The 21,758-nt window shown below is 36.3% G+C and overlaps 2 protein-coding genes across 2 annotated transcripts in view; both read left to right on the plus strand.

Moving 5' to 3' along the window:
• The window catches only part of LOC311305800 (uncharacterized protein), a 1,224,369-nt gene that overhangs the window by 810,666 nt on the left and 391,945 nt on the right, over positions 1-21,758 (plus strand). Inside the window, exon 28 of the mRNA XM_084433678.1 lies at positions 19,233-19,406. Coding sequence (XP_084289804.1) covers positions 19,233-19,406 — 174 coding nt within the window. The remainder of the gene's footprint in view (positions 1-19,232; positions 19,407-21,758) is intronic.
• LOC311298883 (ribonuclease inhibitor-like) lies at positions 344-13,327 on the plus strand (the record flags this gene model as incomplete). Its single annotated transcript, XM_084422211.1, has 3 exons — positions 344-546; positions 12,980-13,153; positions 13,261-13,327. Exons 1-3 carry the CDS (start codon positions 461-463, stop codon positions 13,325-13,327), a joined length of 327 nt encoding a protein of 108 aa, XP_084278337.1. The 5' UTR covers positions 344-460.

Here is a 21,758-nt window from a genome sequence, read left to right on the forward strand (position 1 = left end):
AATAGTGTCAGTGCGGTCAAGTCAATAATATTGTTGAATATTAAGTGTTTCCAACTAAGGAAGCCAGAGGCAACAGTGGCAAGAATCCAAACTCCATCAGGTGACACAGAAATAGAGAAGAAATCCTATAGCTATAAATCTTAACGCAAATATTTTTTTTCAAACATGCTTAATTTTATCTAGGAAATCTGTCACTGAATAAAAAATACTAATGTACTGGAAATAGTATTTTTTTTTTGTAGATGAATGCTGTTTGAATGCATTGTATGCTGTTTATGTAAAAAAAAAAAAAAAAAAGGAAAATGTATTTAATATTTGTATATAGAAAATGTATTGTATGTGTGCCATCTAATTCTGTGTTGTGATTTATTGTAGGTTAAATGATTGTAACTTAACAGAAAAAAGCTGTTCAGCTCTGGCTGCAGTTCTTGGATCAGATACCAATCTGAAAGATCTGAACATGAACAATAATAATCTGCAGGATTCAGGAGTGAAGCTGCTCTGCACTGGACTGAAGAATATAAATTGTAAATTGGAGATACTGAGGTAAGTTGAGCCAAATGAGTCACATGACTAAAGTAAGGTGCAATGACTGACGGGACGATCCCAGAGGCTAAAAGTTATAAATAAAAGTTGCATTTCTTTGTTTAATTTAAGTAAGTTTGTCTTTGTTCTATTGTTGTTGTGTTTTTCATTCAAAATAATAATGAGCCACAAACTAAGCAGTCCAAAGATCTTTTATTTATTTGTTACAATGTGGGTATAGCATATCATCCTTCTTATCAATTTTGTTAATAAAAGTCCAATGTTTAATATAAGTGAATTTATCATTGTACTATTTTATTATTGATGTATTTTCATTAATACTAATGAACCACAAACTAAGCATTTGTTTTAAATTTAGGGGAAAACACTTAAGACCTTCATTTCTCAGTGTTACAATGGGGGAATGCCATCTGTCCTATTTGTTTTGTTGATAAAAGTTTGATGTTCAATATAAGCGAGGTTGTCATTGTGCCATTTTACTGTTGTGTTTTTTTCAGTGAGTAATACTGAAGTGACATTAAGCATTCATTTTGTGCTGCATTCATTTGGTGCTGCACTATAATGCAAATAATTGCAGGGGATTATAATATTTAATGGATAATGTATTTTCCATATATGTATATTCTACTTCTTATAAGTTAACACTTAAATTGGGCTGTTTTTGTTTATAGTAATTTATAATTTAGTGATTTAATCGTTATTTGCATACCTAGTGTTGAGTCAGAATTCTGATGATTCTGTTAGAGCTGGTAAATCTGCCACAGAAAGGAGGGTGAGATCTAGTAGAAATCACTTATCTTAAGATTGTATATAACAGGATTAATGTATTTTAGTGCTTTTGAGGAAGCTGTGTATCTTTGATTCTGCTTTCAGCTTTGCAGCTAGTCTCGACTAAACACTTCCTGTAGTTTATGAGTGTTTTACACCACTATTAAGGTATTTAGGTCCGTTTGTCTCACTCAGTGGCTTAAAAAGTGGGTATGTGCTATATGCGGCGCATAGGGGCGCAGCACCATGGTAAAATAAATAAATAATTACAATTCTTTTTTTGGTATTTTCTATATGTAGCTGCTGTTGTGTATTTCTAAATCATTTCTGCATTTCCTCAATGTTATATAACATTTTAGAGGACTAACAGGCTAGAGTAGGCGCCCTCATAAGATTCCATCATAGAATTTTGACATTGAAGATATCGCGAGCGTAATATTGCGAGGGGCGCCGTGAGCACTGAGCGAGCAGGTATGAGTAGTGAATTGTCATTGAAAAAGATGGATAAAGCAAAAAAACTGCCGGGCTAAAGATAGAAAAAGAAAGAGGGAAAGTGAGATGGCATGTCAAGGGATACCAAAAGCAGCTAAATAAGTGGATGGTGAAAGGCAACAGGTAGGATTTAAAGTAGGGCTGAACGATATTCTGTTTTAACATCAACATTGCGTATGAGCGATAGTCACATCGCCGGAACATGCGATGTGAAGGGTAATAGCACTCATGGTGTATTAAGAGAACGGTAGCACCAGGGTAGCACACAGTAAACACGAGTTTGTTGTATGTCTTGTTGCTGGGGCGACGTGCACGTTCCGCGTGCCTGCACAGTGATTGATTCGCTGTGCCGCTGCTCACTGCTCACAGCCAACATTCACATCTTAACAGATGTTTGTTTGTTCATTAGGCTATAATTCCTCAAAATAAGTAAACAAATCTTATTCTCTCTCTCTCTCTCTCTCTCTCTCTCTCTGGTGCATGCTGGGAGTGTGTGAGGAGCTTGAGTGGTTGTTGGGAGCGAGTGCGTTTTCTTTTTCGTGCTTTATTTTTCTTTTTTTCTTTTTTGTTTATAAATGTTTTTCCCCTCGGTAGTTCTTCTCTAGGTTTAGGCAGAGGACAGAGAAGGAAACGGCGCGGTTTTTAAACCGCGTGCGTCAGACAGACGCTGGTATGGAGTCTGTTCCCGGGTCAGCCCTGTCCCTCCGGCATGGTTGCAGGTGTGTGCCAGAGCCTGGTGTTACAGTGGAAGATTTGCTCGTAGTTGTCGGGGAGCAGATCGGTTTTGATAATATAGTGTCGGAATCACGAATGAATAAAGCGATTGTGGTATTTTTGAAATCTGAACTGCTGGTAATTCAGTTGACTGTGAGCGGGTTATGGGTTAAAGAAACGTTTGTTGCTGTTAGCCCATTATCAACACCAGCAACAAAAATCACTATATCAAATGCGCCTCCGTTTGTGTCGAATGACGCGATTACGAAAGAGTTGCAGAGGTTCGGTAAGATTGCGAGCCCCGTAAAAATGATTCCCCTCGGGTGTAAAAACGCGGCACTCAAACATGTACTTTCCTTTAGACGTCAGATCTATATGTTTCTTACTTCACCTACGCATACTCTTGAAGTTTCCTTCCGTGTGAATCACGGAGAAAACTCGTTTATGATCTATGCGAGCACTGAAAGTTTGAAGTGTTTCGAGTGCGGTGATTTGGGCCATAAACGTTTCGCGTGTCCACATCGAGATGAGCAAAGGCCGTCCACATCTAGAGCTGATACTGGAGTTACTGCTGATCATCATAATGCTGTAGCAGAGCAGAGGAGTGTGGAACAAGATGAAGGAGTGACAGAGGAGGTGAAAAGACAAGAAGAGGTGAGTGTGAATGATACTGATGCTTTGGTACAGTTTGGCTCGCAGGATGCTGCTGTTGCTGATATTATTGAGATGAATGATGGAAGAAAATGATTTTTGCAGGAGATAGTTGATGATGGAGCTCAGGCTGGAGGCTCAGAGGAGAACATTGCTGATGAAGTAGATGAGTGTTCACAGTTTACTGATGATGAGATGAGAGAGAGTGAGCAGTGGCTAGGTGGAGAGGCTGATAATGATCTATATACTGTTGAAGAGATTAATGCTTTCTTAGATGAGACAAAAGGAAAATCTGGGGTTGAAGTTGAAGACTATTTCCCTGATGTTGAAAAGTTTGTAAATTCTGTGATGAAGGTATTTTTACGGGTGGGGTCCCTTAATATCAATGGGATGAGAGATGGGAGGAAGAATGTGATATTATCAGAAATTATTAAATTGAAGGATTTAAGTGTTACTTTCGTACAAGAGACCCATAGTAATTATAGCAATGAAGTTGATTGGGGATTATGGTGGAAAGGAGACTATGTTTTGAGTCACGGGACTAATTTAAGTGCCGGTGTAGCTGTTCTTTTCTCCCCTTCTGTGAAAGCAAAAATTCTATCAAAAAATGAAGTGGAGCCAGGAAGGTGTTTAATAGTAAAGGCTGAAATTTGCAATTTTATCTTTTTGTTTGTGAATATCTATGCTCCTAATGTTGGAGCGGAACGTTTAACATTTTTCACCAGATTAGAGAATATAATAAAGGAAGAAAAAGATGATGTTTTTATTGTTGTGGGAGGAGATTGGAACTGTACTATTGATTTCACACTAGATAGAAATGGGGAGGAGCCTCATGCAATGTCAGCTACCTGTTTAGCTGGTGTTGTAAAAAAGCTACGTTTATCAGATGTGTGGAGAGAACATAATCCCCTTACAAAACAATATACATGGGTGAAAGTTTGTAATAAAAACATCTCTGCTGCTCGTTTGGATCGGTTTTATTTGTCACATAATATGAGAAACAGAGTTGTCAAAGTAGATATTATTCCTAATGCTATTTCTGATCATAAATTCATTATTGTTGCAGTTGCTTTGGCAATAAACACACATAAAAGTTGTTATTGGCACTTTAATATAAAACTTTTGGAAGATAAGCATTTTTGCGAAATTTTTAAATTGTTTTGGGAGACCTGGAAAACAGAAAAGAGTCTTTTTGAAAGTATTACACTGTGGTGGGAAGTTGGGAAAGTGCATATAAGAGATTTTTGCCAGAAATATGCATCTCATTCCTCTTTTCAATTAAGAAAAACTTTGGAGTGGCTGGAAAGAGAGATTTGTGATATTGAAAAAAAAGACTAATAATGAGGCTGATAATCTAAAAGATCTATGGACTGAGAGAAAGAATCAACTAAGCTCAATTCTAAATGAAAGAGTTAAAGGAGCTCTCATAAGAAGCCGTTTTCAGACTGTAAAAGACATGGATGCTCCTTCTACCTACTTCTTTAATCTGGAGCGCAAAAAGGGCCAACAAAAGCAGATGTACTCATTGAAGGATGACAACGGACATGTCACCTCAGATCCGATGGAGATGCGTAGACTTGCTGTGGCTTTTTATTCAAGTTTGTACTCTGCTGAGAGCTCAGATGAACAATGTAGGAATGAGTTGTTTAAGGATCTTCCTGTTTTAACTGAAGAACATAAGGCTTCTTTAGAGACTGAGCTTACTTTTGATGAAGTCACCGCGGCCGTAAAGGGTCTCTCTTCAGGTCGTACTCCAGGACTCGATGGACTTCCTGGTGAATTCTATAAGGTTTTTTGGGACACTATTGGTGAGGACTATTTTAAAATACTTCAAAAATGCTTTCTTGATGGTATTCTTCCAACAAGTTGTCAACGGGCTGTTTTATCGTTGCTCCAAAAAAAGGGTGATTTGACACTTTTAAAGAACTGGAGGCCAGTAGCGATTTTATGCACTGAATATAAGATACTTTCTAAATGTTTGGCCAATAGACTGAATATGGTGTTACAAGAAATAGTTCATAAGGATCAATCTTATTGTATAAAGAATAGATCCATTACAGATAATCTTCATCTAATAAGGGATGTTTTTGATTTTACTCATTGTAACGATGTTAATTTGGGTTTGTTATCTTTAGACCAAGAAAAGGCTTTCGACAGGGTTGACCATGTTTTTCTTTTTGATACTTTGAAGGCTTTTGGTTTTGGGGATATTTTTATTTCAAAAATTAAACTCTTATATACTGATGCAAAATGTATGATTAAAATGGCTGGTGGATTGAGTATCCCGATAAGTGTAAAAAGAGGTATCAGACAGGGCTGTCCTCTCTCAGGTCAACTGTACAGTATTGTAATTGAACCCTTTCTGTGTAAGTTGAGGAAAGAGTTAATGAGTCTAAAGGTTAACACTATATCTTCTAACATTAAACTTTCTGCATACGCTGATGATGTCACAGTTATAATACGAGAGCAAAATGACATACAGATGCTTAAGGGGGCCTTAGAGTGTTATGGCAAAGCCTCCTCAGCAGTTGTTAATTGGGGTAAATGTGAGGCTTTGTGGTGTGGAAATTTTTTTAAAGGTCCAGTGCTTCCCGGTGGCTTACAGTGGGGAAGGGCAGGTTTCAAATACTTAGGGGTATTTATAGGGACAGAAGAGTACAAAAAGAAAAATTGGGAGGGCCTTGTGGAGAAAGTGTGTGCTCGGTTGTCTAAGTGGAAATGGTTGCTACCCCAGCTATCCTACAGGGGGAGGGTACTGGTTTGTAACAATTTGGTTGCATCTTCGCTATGGCACAAAATGGCAATACTTGAGCCTCCGGAAGAGCTGGTGAGAGAAATCCAGAAGCGACTGGTGGAGTTTTTCTGGACAGGACATCATTGGTTGAAGGCGGCGGTTCTTTATCTGCCTACACATGAAGGAGGCCAGGGGCTGATCGATGTCACGTCAAGAGTAAAGGCCTTCAGAATCCAGACGGCACAGAGACTGCTGTATGGAGAAGAGGTGAGCTGGGCTGGAGTTGCCTGTGCCCTCCTTAGGAGAGCAGGAAATATGGGTCTAGACCGTCATCTTTTCCTTATGGAAATTAATAAACTGGACTTTTCTGGACTGAGCTCTTTTTATAGATCGATTTTAAGATCATGGACACTTTTTAAGTTTTCACGGAGTGGAGAGGGGATACAGGCATTATGGCTGAAAGAGGAACCGCTATTTTTTAATCTTGAATTAGATTTGGATTTTTCTAAATCAGACACCGTGAGAAAAGCCATGTGGAAAGCAAAGATTGTAAAGATTGGACATTTAATGGAAACAAAAGAATGGATAACTGCTGAAAGTTTGGCTTTTAAATTGGGACTAAGATCAATCAGATTGGCACAGAAGGTGTTGAATCAGATTTTGGAGTCTCTGCCACAGGACTATAGAATGGCACTAGAAACTTTTGAAGAGGAGGTGGACAAGTGCGTGTTTCCCGAGCTGAGTGTCTCTGCTGAGACTGGGACATGGCAAGAAAAGGAGGGTTGCTTGCTATCTTTCAAGACGCCACAGCTGTTTTCATTTCAAGAGGCTGGAAAGAAAGACTTGTATACTCTCTGTGTTAAAATATGTCACCTTAAAACTCTAGAGAGTGTCAAAGAGTCTAAATGGCAGGAGATGTTTGGGCTGGGCGCTTCCCCTAAAGGTAGCTGGCGGTCCGTGTACAAACCACCACTCGAGAAGAGATCTGGAGATCTTCAGTGGAGAATTGTACACAGGATTATAGCTACGAACAGATACAGAGCACACTTCGATCCACAGGCAGGGATGGGTTGTCCGTTATGTGGAGAGCAGGAAACCGTTTTTCATTTGTTTTTAGAATGTGAAAGGCTTCAACCTCTTTTTTATAGATTGGAAGAGTGGTGTAATACTTTGGGGGAAGTATTTACACCGATTTTTTTCATTTATGGACCAAAATATAGACGGGAAAGAAGAGAAGTTCTTGTTTTAATTAATTTCTTATTTGGGCAGGCAAAATTGGCCATATGGTTGTCACGGAAGAAGCTGTTGAGTGGTGTTGTATCAACTGATGTGGTGTCTATTCTTAAAGGTTTACTAAAATCTTGCATTAAAATTGAATTTACATTCTATAAATTGGTCAGAGATATGGAAATGTTTAAATATAAATGGGGAATAAATCAAGTTTTTTGCAATGTTGATGATGATGGATGTTTGGAAATGTATATTTGAGGGTATGTGTATAAAAAAAAAAAAAGAAAAAAAAAATTCTCCTGGAGACATTGTTAAATTAAAAAGTTAAAGTTCTTTTTAATTTTTTGTAAATAAATAGATCTTTAAAAGTCATCTCTCTCTCTCTCTCTCTCTCTCTCTCTCTCTCTCTCTCTCTCTCTCTCTCTCTCTCTCTATGTTTTCGGTGCTGATGCAGTGCTGATTCAGATGACCAGCAAAAGTAATTATTATGAGTATGTCAAATATTGCAATGAGACATTTTAATTGTTTATTAATAAACAAGTGTTTTCTGTGTCGGCTGCAAAGATGAAGTTGACGATATTGACTCGCGATCTTCGCAGTAGTGAACGCGCCAGAGAAGTGCACATTTCATACGGATTACATAGTTTTATGTTGTTTTGAATGGTTCTGTTTAAAAGTAGAGATTTCTGTAGATAATAGATATATTTCTTTTTTTTTTTTTTTAGGTGTGTGAGGCGAGTAGGCTACCTTATACGCTGAGTTTCGGTTCATGGATGATAGCTTAAGCTCCAGTTCAGGCGCTGGCGCCTCCGTGTCGTGATTATCTATTGTCTGCTATATTTACTTTTTATTTATTAAATCTAGGAAATTGGATAATGAAACACTGATTAAAATTAAGATACAATTAATACAAAACGAAATTCGCTTTAAAGAAAGGCTTTGTGCTTTCTGTTTGAGGTCTCTGTGAAAGTTTTAAAGCAGTCTTATAGCCTGGATTTATGGCTCGCAATATATAGCGTTGGGAAAAAAAATATCGCAATGTAATTTTTTCCCAATATCGTGCAGCCCTAATTTAAAGTGTGATGTCTGTGCTTGGAGGCTTTCAAATATTCATGTTAACAGACATTAGCACTCTAAAGTTCTCTGAAGTGTGGCTGAAAAAGCCAAGTAAAACTTTAAATAACCATTGAATCAAATTAAAATTTTATTCTTATCTGTGAAATAAGCATGTAACCCGTTTCAACTCCACCACTCAAAGAATAGTTAAATTGTTCGCCAAATTTGTTGCTTCATACCCCTCTGACACTGGGTAGTTGCGCCCCTGGTCTCACTCATCCTTGCAAAGCTGCTTCAGCTCAGTGACATTTGTAGGCTTTCCAACATGAGCTGTGCTTCAAGTCCTTCCACAGCATTTTAATGGAATTGAAGTCTGGACTTTATTGGGCCATTCCCAAACTTGAATTTTCTAATTTTCCGACCATTTTCAGATCATAGACTTTCAGAGTTGTACAGTTTTAGTTAACCCTCTGAGGTCGGCAAACGCGCCCCCGCGTTTTGCTGGATTTTTTTCACATAGCAGCAACATAAACTTAAAAAAGTCCGTCATTTACGGTCATATTAATAAAATAAATACATGATTATAAACTATAGAGGGTCTTCTTTTTTTGTGTACACTCACATTAACATCAAAACCTTGTTTTTATTTTTAAATAAATAAAATAAACAGGGTGCGCTTTCAGCTCACTCTGTCTCCGCAAAAATCTTTCTGAAACAAGTCTGGAAAATGAACTGAAACTCAGCTAATACTTATCACACAACCATGAAACATGCGTCTAAAGAAAGCTTTAAATTTCTACTTTTAAATAAAACAATTCACATTCAAAACAAATATTCTCCTGCAATGTAATCTGTAAGAAACTAAAGAGAAGTACAGTTTCTCCCGTCTCCCCTAATTATCGGTAATGAGTTCACACCCACTCGCAGAGCGCGCTATTCATAAGATAATGAGCTGATGTGATCTATGCAAAATAAGGTAAACGCCCCCTGAAATGCCTTAAAACCAGCAAGTTTCATTTATTCACTTTCCTGCGCTGTTGGAAGATGACACGAGTTCAAATTTTGCTCAGAAGAAGAGCAGGACTCTGACGACGAACGTTTGTATTTTGAGCGACGAATGTTGAGCGACTTGATCCAGCCGTGGATAATATTTCGGGTATGTCTTTTTAAATTTACTTGCATTAGTTGACACATGTTCGCATTTATGAGGAAAAAACAATATTACGTGACAGTTCTCCATTATGGACGCGAGCGCTCTGAAGCAGCACTAAAAGACTTTCAAACTTTCACAGAGACTTCAAAACAGAAAGCACAAATCCATTCTTTAAAACGAATTTCGTTTTGTTTTAATTGTATCTTAATTTTAATATTATTTTCATTAACAAATTTCCTGGATTTAATACATAAAAAGTAAAAAGGCTAGCAATCACAACATAAGGTGCTTGAACTGGAGATCATCATGAACCAGACCGTAGCCTACTCGCCTCGCAGGTCTAAAAAATGTGAAATATATTTACAGAAAGCTGGTTCTAAACAAAACCATCCAAAACAAAAAACTATGTAGCCTAATAAATGTGCATTTCTCTGGTGCGTTCACTAGCCTACTGCGAAGATCGCGAGTCAATAGCCTATCGTCAACTTCATCTTTGCCAGAAGTTAATAAACAATTAAAATGTCTTATTGCAATATTTTACATATTCATAATCATTATTTTTGCTGGATCTTTGAGACAGCTTTTTAGGTTTATGGCGTTTTGGAAAAGAGCTCTTCACGTACAAACACCGTTTCACTAAGGCACAGCGGCCCTTCAGCACATAAGAGAAAGAAAAAAAGAGAAAAAGCACGGACTTACTATTACGAAACTTTGATGTGGTTGAACAGGTGAAACAGTCACAAATTCCTCAGCGCGTCCTCCTCTGATTGCTGTGTTCTGACTGAAAAAGTGCGTGCAGGAGCACATGCGCAAAACGTAGGTTTGTAAAATGTCCTTTTTTTCAAAATGACATATGATAAAATAAAAATAATTCATTTATCATTTTACAAAACGGTTTTGCGCATGTGCTTCTGCGCGCACTATTTCGAATTTACGTAACGTTTTTGACGACACGGGACCATGGGCTGGGCCACTCGGAGGTTGCTTCCGGGAATAGTAGGCTACTGCCCTACAGTATTAAAAGTAGCATATAATTTATAACATATTATTGTTTATAAGGTTATAGTGTGCGTTATTTGTTTTCTCTTTAACTTCTTTCAGCTCTTTTCATGTTTGGGGGGTCGGATTGTACAAGTTACTTTTGTTTATCGCTCACAATTGCTTTGTTTATAACAGACTGATTATTTTTTTTATTTTGGTCACATTTGATTTGCTTAGAGCAAATTTAGAACATTATGTTCCTCCACATAGAGGAATTACAATAAAACAGATTGAAAAACAAAACCTCCTCTACTTCTTTTGTTCAGGCTGCGATGGGCCATTAGTCATTGGGGGGGTGTCTATGTCACAACCCTGGTCTGAATCTCATTAATATTTATAGCCATTACCACTCCCATGCATAAACCTCTTCTGACAAAAAAACTGTTTTACAACGTTTAAATCAATGTATTGTTTTATGAGAACGATTAGGCAGGATGATTTTCACATCATTTTGAAGAAAAAATCCTAGGCAACAACATCCATTTGTCAAAAGTCTTGTGGACTAGGGCTGGGCGATATGGCTGAAAACTGTATCACGATATAAGTGTTTCATATCGGTCGATATCGATAATTATTGATATTTTTTATGACATATTTAAAATAAGGACCAGTCCAGGAGACAAATACATTACATTTAAAGATTTTTTTATTTTAAACTTTCTGATTATAATCCCATCAGTTATAAAGGCAGAAATGTCAACACGACCATGGAAAACACTCACTCAAATAATTAGTCTAAAATCTGAATGAACACTTAACAATCTCTTAACATTAAGGTGCAAAATTAAAGAATACGTAAGAAATGCTTTATAAAGGGGTGGGCGATATGGCAAACATATAATATTAAGATTTTTTTCAGGAAAATCACGATTAATGATTTTATCACGATTCTTTTTTATGTTGGTTTTACTATTTTGTGGCTGTTTTTAAAATATGGACATTAGTTTGGCTGTAATGCTCAAAGCCTTAGGTAACAAAATGTAAAATAAAAAAGAATGGCAGACAGGGGCGAAGATAAAAAAGTTCTCATTATGTTCTTTGTTATTAAATATTAAGATCAAAGATACACATTACACGTACACACAACCTAATATACAGATTAAATAAACAGTGCTTTATGTTTTCAGCTACAGTAGGTGTATTTAACAGTAGCATTGAAGAAAGTAAATGAACAAATATGAAAATAAAACAAAACAGACTTCACTGTATAAATTATACATTGATACTTATTAAAGCTACTATTAAAGTTATCAGTCAAGAGCAGTGAATGATTTTCTCTTTGCATTTTGTTGTTTTATTAACATTAAAGGGATAGCTCTGTTTACTGTTTGGATAGCCACATTCTTCAAAATATTAATATTTGAAAATATAAGAAGGAAATTAATACAGGTTTGGAACAACATTAGAGTGCGTAAATAATGAGAGAATTTTTATTTTGGGGTGAACTATCCCTTTAAGGACAAGCGGCAGCGTGTTTACTATTACTATACTATCTCTTTAAGAGCTGCGCGCGACGCGTCTAATATACACGCATTTGACAAGCAGATTTTCTCTCAATTTTCTCAAGTTTGCTTTCACTTTAGACATATCCGACTAGTTTATGTAAACCTTGTGTGTATATAACAGTATTAGCACAATAAGACTCGAAATATAGTATCCAGGAGCTGGCAGACAGAGTGCATGTGAGCTTCACGCGCTGAGAAACGCACACGTTAAAACAGCTCATAAGCACGCGAATAACAGAGAAACTGACGATGGTCTTGCATAATTTGCAGACGACATGGTCTGACTACGGTCAGACTTGAAGTCAGGCGAGCTGACTTTTCCTGTTTTATCAACAATCGCTGTATCACCACACGCCGGTTCTGTTACTGAAGAATCCAACACGAGACAACAATATTGCGCAACCATACTGACTGGCTGTTGCGTGTCACCCCCTACGTTGCAAGGTTACCAGAGAGTTGAGTGCTTTTGTTCATGCAACCAAATTTGCTTTCGCAACCTCTGGTTTCTTCCGACGAAGAAAAAAAAAATTTATCGAACGTTTTATCGAACGCATTTTTTATTGATATTGATTACGTGTCTATCGCGATACATATCGTTATCGTTTTATCGCCCAGCCCTATTGTGGACACATATTTACTATATGTTATGTGGTTTTATTTCAGCAACTTTCATTTTTATTTTTTCAAATAACCACGCATAAACATTATTCTCTAAAAAACACAAAGATTTACAAGCATGTTGATCAGATATGATGGTAGCCCTGTTTGTGCTTTATAGAGTGAATTTACACCTTTGCCATTAACATGTTTATAAATAACTGAAAAAACAACAAATGTCAGAGCATGTCAGAACACCTCCAGGGCCCAGAAAACCCCTCAGACTCCAGAGGGTTAATTGCAATCTTGAAAGGGATGTTGACGTCTAACATATTAAAGTTGAGCCTTTTGTTTGCCTCCATATTCAATTGTCAGTTTTTGCAACTGACTTTCAATACATTTGTATAAAGAATAAAATTAAATTCAGTTTAAGGATTTATATTGTTCAGGTTTAACTGATTAATCAGCTGAATGTTTTCCTCTCTGTTCTAGACTCTCTAATTGCAGTGTGACAGAAGAAGGTTATAAAGCTCTGGCTTCAGCTCTACGATCAAACCCTTCACACCTGATAGAGCTGGATCTCACAGGAAATTATCCTGGACAATCAGGAGTGAAGGAGCTCAATGATTTACTGCAGGATCCAGACTGTCAACTGAAGACACTGAGGTGAGACGGGATCAAATAATTAACTAAATTAGCTATATGCAGGCTAAATATTCATAACCAATATATTATTTTAGTTATATAATAAGCTGTACAATTTGTTGCATCAGGATGATCAAGATCAGATCAGATGCTGCAGGTTCTGTCATGATGATGATAACCGTCAACACAGTTTAGTTGTGATACGAACTACAGGTCAAATAGACATTATGGGTCAGTAAATGTGTGCTGACATTCAGGAGTATACCTTGATAATTAACAATCATAGTTTTCCATCAAGCCCAGATTCACTGCATCTCTCTGCACCAGGTCTATGAATCTCCAGATGTTCTCAAACATGCAGTTTCACAAGCCAGTTTTCTCTGTGCTGACGTTTCTCACTCCTCCTGCTTTACAGAAAGATCTTAATTTCACACTTTGAATTCATACTGAAAATCAAGATCTAGTGAGCTTTTGCCCTTTTGCTCTGTGAGACCTTTCTGTTCTTATGCTTATGTTTGCTTTAGGACTGAGTGTTGCTCTAGTTTCTTTTAAATATATATTTATTTGTGTATTTAAATGTTTAAAGAAAAATTTGACATCTAAATAACTAACTTAAGCTTGTCTTTAAAACAATAATTACGTTTTTTTATCGTATCAATCATTTTTTTGTAATGCAGTGGACATTTAGTTGATACCTGAATTGCCTCTTCTGCAGGTTTGTGAGTCCTGCTGCAGAGGAAGCCTGTCAGTATGTGAATAGAGTTGTGGGTATAAACCCGTTACTCCAGAGAGAGCTGAATCTGAGTGGACATGAACTAGGAGACACACGAGTGAATCAGATCGCTGCTCTACTGCAGGATAAACACTGTCAACTCAACACACTGACGTGAGTATTGCTCATTTATTTATTATATTACTTTTAAGCATTTTTTCCCTCAGTCACACAGAGCCAGAACAATTTAAAGTAATAAAATTAAACAGTCAATTAAACTATTAAGCTGCAACCCCCCTTTTGAAAAATCCCCAGAATGTCAAATGATTATGGCACTTTTTCATGTGTTCCCTATATGGACTAAAACTGCGTCCGAAATCGCGTACTATGGGAGTAGGTACTACATTTAAATTAGAACGTACTTTGCGACCGTTAAAAAAGTACGCTCTATATACTGTAGTATGAATACGGGTAGTATGAATGGAGTCTGGACGTACTGGTATTACGGCTGGTATTGTCACGTAACATGCGCGGTCACATCAGCGCGAAAATTTTAAGAGCACATTCCACTGACTGCACCAACTTAGACTAATGTTTTTAGTTCTTCTTTTCGCTTTCATCTACGTTTTTACGTCGTTCGTGCTCACAATTCAGAGGAGTCGTCGGTCAGCTGCTCGCAGATCACGCCTTTTTCAAGAGCTTTTGTGTAATTTCTCAAATAAGTTAAATATCATTTAGCCAATACATTTTACCTAAAAAAAAACAAGAAAAAAAAAAACACACACATAAACCTGTGAACAATGACAGATGTTGATTTTTGGTAAGGAAAAAGTAATTTATTTGCTTGTGATATTACCATCAATGAATAAACATGAATGAATCAATAGTATGCGTGTGTGTATCTCTGTTGATTCATTCATGGATGGCAATATCACAAGCAGTGTGTGTGTGTGTGTATATATATATATATATATATATATATATATATATATATATACATACATGTAGGGTAACACACTGAGGTCAGATACAATACACACATATACACACACACATTCATATATATGTGTATACATGAAGACTTCAGATGTAAAAGAAAAAAAATTCTTCTTAAATGAGTATTTTTATCAAGCTTGTATATTTAGGTTCAGTAATTTCACTTTAATGACAATTAATAGGTCCTTTTCATTGCCATTAAAGTGAAATAACTGAACATAAACATACAAGCTTGATAAAAATGATCAAACTAGTAGAAAATTTCAGATGGCACTTAGAGGCTTTTACATCTTAAGTATTCATATATGTGTGTGTGTATATATATATATATATATATATATATATATATATATATACACACACACACACACATAAGAAATGGATCATATACATATAATACATACATGCATATTATATATGTATTATATACATACATAATATGCATACTAAACAAAAAAACTATAAACACGTTTACAGATTGTGAGCCCTACAATCTACTGCGCCAATTCTTCATCTATATTTTAAAGATGGAGCTGACCTCCACCCCGACCTCCGACTTTCACGGTAGTCCATCCAGTCACTGATTGCGACCATGGGTGGAAAAAAAGCACATCGAGGTGCTGGTGTTCTAGCTACATATCACATATTTGAGCTTTTTTTTTTTTACAAATTATTTACTTTAAATTTGGGTAGGAAAAATTCAAGTGGAAATCCAAAAAATACTATCTTGTACACATGCTTTTAAAGAAACAGATTTTGAATTATTTTAAAGTGATGCCCTACAAATGAGATTGTTAGTAAGAAAGTCCCTTTAGATCTTTTAGAAACCTGTGAAGGTTACCTTACTGAAGCTGCTGACATTCACTTTCTTCCCTCAAGACGACGTTTTAAAACTTTTGATTTTGGTGGTGCTTTAAGCTCTATTATACTACTTTGTGCCAAAGTTTTGTGATTTTGTTTTAAGCTTTGTATTCTGTATCCATTTAAAAGTTAAATAATATACGAAAATAAAGCAAATACATTTTAAAGGTGTCTGGAGTGTGTGGGTATTTCTCTATAGTGCGGTACTCATATTTTTCAGATATACCTGCAATTTGCTAGTTTCAAAAACCATCTGGAATCTGCCACAAAATAAGTGCACACACAACACCCTTTAAAAATATTAATTACTCAATTCCACATATTAAACACTTTACAACTGACAATCTAACTACTGTAAATCCCTGGGAATTAAGTGTTTTGTAATAAAACTTGCTAAAACAGCATGACAAGATGAACTTACTAACAAATAAATGGAAAGAGAGTGTGTAACATTTGTTTTCTTTATTATAATTTTTTTTTTTTTAGCAATTATTTCTAAAAGCTGAAGGAATCTTTCCTCTCTCTGGCCTCCTGTTCTCGTCTCTCCTCATGCTCTCGTCGCTCTTTCTTTTCTTTCCTCTCTTTCATTAGCCACTCTCCACTCTATAAGAACACAGGTGTGTTCATCAGCCCCCTGCAAAATCAACACAGAATTTAACATAAGTGATGAACCATGGTCAATCTATATTATTATATTAATATTAATATTAATGTTACATGGATAAGTTGAGGAACACTTGATAACAGTAGCTTGCTACGTAGCCAACACATATTACATATCAACACTGGTAAAGGAGAAATAAAATCGCTGTAAAATAAAAGTTTTGTAACTATTATTTAACTGAGAAACAACGTCGTTGTTTAAATAAAACAATGTTAACTAGCTGACAGGCATTAGCTCGTTCTGTTCGGTAATAATAATGATAAAATTGTCAATTTTGCAGCCAATTTACAAAATTGTACCCTCGATTTACATTATTTAAACTTTTAACAAGTCAATCGTTTACTTATGATGGTAAACGAATACAATTTAACCACAAAGAAACAATAAGTGTTTTGTAAAGTATTTACACTTGAAAACAGCCGCGTCTCCATTTTCTGCCATTTTCGAATATAACGATGACAACTCCTCTCCCGTGGCATCATGGGATAGTAAAGTGTCCATCATATGCGCACTTCAGAATCTGGCCGGAAGTAGTAGGTCACCCGGGTACTTTTCGCCTACTGTTTTTCGAATTCTGTGATTTCGGACATACTACTCTGCTCGCATACTGTTTTTCGCATACTATATAGTAGGGAAGTATTCGATCGGGCGCAGCTTAAATGTGCATAGGGCGCCCTCAGGCTGCTGGTATGGATTGAAAACACAGTACATCAGAGTATCCAGCGCTCATAATGATTACATCGACGCATTTGGGTATAAATTCAATAAATATTATTCCTGTCTATAGAAATCTGATGTAAACCTATGAGAATATATCAATATTTCTCCAAATCTGCACATTTTTGAGCTAAAAGCCCTGAGGGACGTTGTTTTGTCAAGAGTTGTCATGACGACAGCACAGGAGTTTTTCTCTGAATGGGAGCGGCTGATGCTCATAATTCATATTAAAGGTATCGACGCATTTTTTCATTACATAACTCCAGATACAAATTAAGACATAACTGTCACTATGAGTTTCTCAGAATACAATAGAAGTCAAATACTGAAACTTGAGTCTTGTATCTTTTTAATGATATATAGTTTGTCAAGGTAATAACATTAAATCTGATAGTAACTATTTCAAAAAAAAAAAAAAAAACGCTTCAGTGTGCCGGTGCACTGGCAAAGGTTAAGAGGTTAATAACACAAAATTAAAAAGGTGATATCAAGCTTTAAATATTTGATTAAGACAGACAGTTTGATCATGGGTCAATAATTATATCAGTTTCTGTAGAGGCAGAACAATGTTTTATTTCTGACATCAGGATCAGAACTGTTCATAACTGCTTTCAATTTAATCTTTGTATTTCACAAATATCGAATTTTGGTGCAACATATACTGTAACTTGTGAAAACCGAATAAGTGCATTTTAAAAGTCTGTGATCAGTATCTGCCTGTAATAAGATCCACTGAAGGTAAGTTGACTGAACGCTAGTGATGGGCGCTTTCGAAACACACTTCATGAAGCTGTGAAACCTTTACGAATCTTTTGTTTCGGATCAGTGGTTCAGAGTGTGTATCAAACTGCCAAAGTCACATGATTTCAGTAAACGAGGCTTCGTTACGTCATAACTTTCAAAACTTTTAAAAATGTCAATGGTTCACCACTGGGGGGCGATGATCTCTGTGAACCCATGAATCATGCAGATTCACTGAGATTGAACAAGTGTTTGTGGGTTTTACCTGATCTCTGATCAGTTTTATACATTTGTAGACATTTTAATTAGACATTAGTATAATTAAAAGCAATAATAGTAGTTAATAGTCTCTTATTGGCCTGTTTAGCTGAGCCATCCATAAAATACACTGACACTGCCTCACGGTGCAGCACTAAAGCAGATGAACTACCTTTTACAAAACTTGTTTGATTGTCTTCTGCTTAAGGAAATACTTTTATTCCTTAATTTGATCATTCTAGTTTATACAGTTATTCTTTGTTCATGTTAGTTCACAGGGGATTTACTAATGCTAACAGAAAACTTTTGTATTTAAAAATGTATTAGTAAATGTTTAAACTTAAGGTTATTAAATGCTGTATAGTATTGTCCATCATTGGTTCATGTTAACTAATGTAGTTAATGTTAACAAATTAAACCTTACTATAAAGTTTTAGCAAGTAGACAATGTGTCTGAAAACAACCGACATAAACACATTTGACCCAGTGAGCAAACCAAGGGTGACATTGACATGAAAGAACCTTAAAAATGAAATGAAATGAATGTGTAAACATGAATACATCAACAATTTCAACCCTTTTGTATTGTTACAATGTTGGTAGTATATTTAAATGAACAATGTGTAGTCTTTCTCCATGTTACCTTTACCTTGATATCCCTGTTTATTTGTCAGCAAAAGTCTGCTGGATGAAGATGAACACGTTAGTTGATCATCATAGATCTGAGTCATTTTCTCTTTCTGTCTTCAGTCTGAATAGATGCAGTATTACAGAGAAACAGAGTCTCATCCTGACTTCAGCTCTGAAATCAAACCCATCACACCTGAGAGAGCTGAACCTGAGCTGGAATACACTAGGAGACTCAGGAGTGAAGCACTTATGTGCCGTACTGAAGGATTCACACTGTAAACTGGAGAGATTGAGGTCAGTCACATTCACATACAAGAATCAAAATGCTTAATCACTTCAACAGTTTAAACTAAAACACTTTAACATTGTATTTGTGCAAACTTAGTATTTTGTGATCTGGTCAAATAAAGATGAAGATCTCTCTTCCTCTCTCTGTTTTATTTGCTTATGAAGATGATGTGACTTTACAGAATAAAGAGTTTTCTTCTGTCTTATTTTCTTCTCTCTCTCTGCTAATGTAGTTTAAGCTGCTGTGATATGACAGATGAAGGTTGTTCTGATGTGACTTCAGCTCTGAAATCAAACCCATCACACCTGAGAGAGCTGAACCTGAACTGGAATAAACTAGGAGACTCTGGAGTGAAAAACCTCAGTGATCTACTGATGAACCCACAATTCAAGCTGGAGAAACTACAGTTAGTATCATTATACTGTACAGCAATTACAGTGTGACTGAAGTTTATTTATTTGAAGACAGCAGGGCTTATGTGTCATTGTTTATAGCAGTGCACTTTCTGGGTTTCCCCTATTGCTCACAGGGGGTTAAAGTGGGATGTGAGTGTGCCGTACGGACTCTTATTCTGGCTGTACTAAAGACGAAGCGGTTTGACCAATCAGATGAAAGGGGCGTTTCAGCGCCGCCCACATGTGCAAACGAAATACCAAAGCCATAAACCAATTTGTAAACCACAAATGAAAAATTACTCACATGCTCACAGGGGGTTAAAGTGGGATGTTCACATTATATTTGTGTAAAATTCTTCACATTCATGATTTGTTTGTAAGATAATCTCTCTTCCTCTGTTTGTGTCTTTCTAGTCTACGGGACTGTGGCATTACAGATGTTTCTTCTCTAACTCAGTCTTTGACTAACTCAAAAGCACTGCAGTTTCTAAAAGAGCTTGATCTGAGATTCAATAAGATAGGAGACTCACAGCAGCGACTCAGAGACGAGCTACGAGACTCAAACTGTGTCCTGAGGTGAGGAAACATCACTGAGATATTAAAGAGATCTTCATTTACCTCTGATATGTGAACAAACCTTTCAAACATTCGTGAAAGGAAATTATCATTAAGCTTTATTGCAACAAAGGGTTTGTGTGAGAACAAAATGTGAAGTTATTGAAATGTTTAACACAAAGGAGGAAAGAGAACAAAAGCTCACTGTCACAGCTTTATACATTGTCGTAGAAATTTTAAACTGTATATTAAACTAACCATGTTTCTAACATCTAACCTTATTTAACATCTAACATCTGAACAGGATGTACTGTACGAAACCAATGGAAAACTCGTGTCTTTGAGTGTGTGCATATGTGTGTAAAAATAACATAGTTTGGGAAATGAAACTAGACAGTCTGTTGGAATCTTGTGATTAACAAATGAAGTCATCATTAAAACAAAGTTTGCTTTACCTAGTAACAGAGGGGTTTGCATATGAAGAACCAATCAAATAGTGGGGAAATTATGTAATGCAGCCTGACATTTATGCCATACCTCGATTCTATAAAAACTGTTGTATCTGTGTTTTACGGTGGGATTTCTCAATGGAATTTGTCTGAGATCCTCCGGCCTTGATTCTTCTTGGGAGAGTTTCTCTGAGAACTGCTCGAAGACTCTCCCGGCCATTATTAAAGCATTTAAAGGACATTTGCTGAAAGTCTGTCTGTTAATTTCTGCTTAAACTGGTCAGTTTAGGGAAGCAAGTTAGTTAGAAACTCGGCCAGTTGTCGACTGAAGACGCAAAGAGCTGGAGTATAAAGGTTATTAAGTGTCGATTGTAGACGCAACAGTTTTATTTATTAAGTGTCGATTTGTAGACGCTAGATAGTCGGGATTTAGGAAAAAATCCACTACAACATCAACACCTGCTTTATTAACAGTAGAAGTGAATCATTTCAGTGTGAAAACAGACTTGGTCAGATTGTAGGAAAACGCTGCACTCCTGCTAAAATCAGTGCAGTTTCAGCTTCAGCTCATAGCGTCCAGCTCACATGAGAAATGTCTCTGTCTCTAGTGTGTTTTTACTGTGACAACTTTACACTTACTTTACTCTCAGTTATTTACTAAGAGCCTACAAACATGTTTAAACTAGAGGACAAACGGCTTTAACTAAAGGTTTGTGTTTGAACTCAAAATAACATTTGTATTTGCTCCCTGTGGTTTATTCCATACGCCGTACACTCATTAGTTTCTCCTTTACGGAGACTCAATAGGAGTCGCACCGACACACACACACACACACACACACACACACACACACACACATATATGAACATGATTCATGCTTTACATCTATTATATTTAAAAACACAAATATCTATCCAAGATCATGTATTGTCAGTAATTAATCTGATTACAGGAATTCAATTTAACTTATTTTTACAAAAAAAAAAAAAAACAGTAATTGAAATATAATAATTTGCACTTTGTTCCACTGAACTCTGATTGTTTTCTCTTCTGTTCCACTTTACAGAGTAGATGAAGATCGATCACCAAACATCCCTGATAAAGATCGATCACCAAACATCCCTGATAAAGGTCGATCACCAAACATCCCTGATGAAGATCGATCACCAAACATCCCTGATAAAGATCGATCACCAAACTTCCCTGATAAAGATCGATCACCAAACTCTGACAGATGTGTTATATCGTAGTGTGAAATGATCATGAGAGGAGCAGAAACCATCAGGTGATCCACAGAAGAGTCTCACTACTGTCTATGAGGAGAAATACATGTGTAAATAAAAATATTATTTATAGAT

This window comes from Rutilus rutilus (genome assembly GCF_951802725.1).
Source record: "Rutilus rutilus genome assembly, chromosome: 1".
NCBI classification, from domain to species: Eukaryota; Metazoa; Chordata; class Actinopteri; order Cypriniformes; family Leuciscidae; genus Rutilus; species Rutilus rutilus.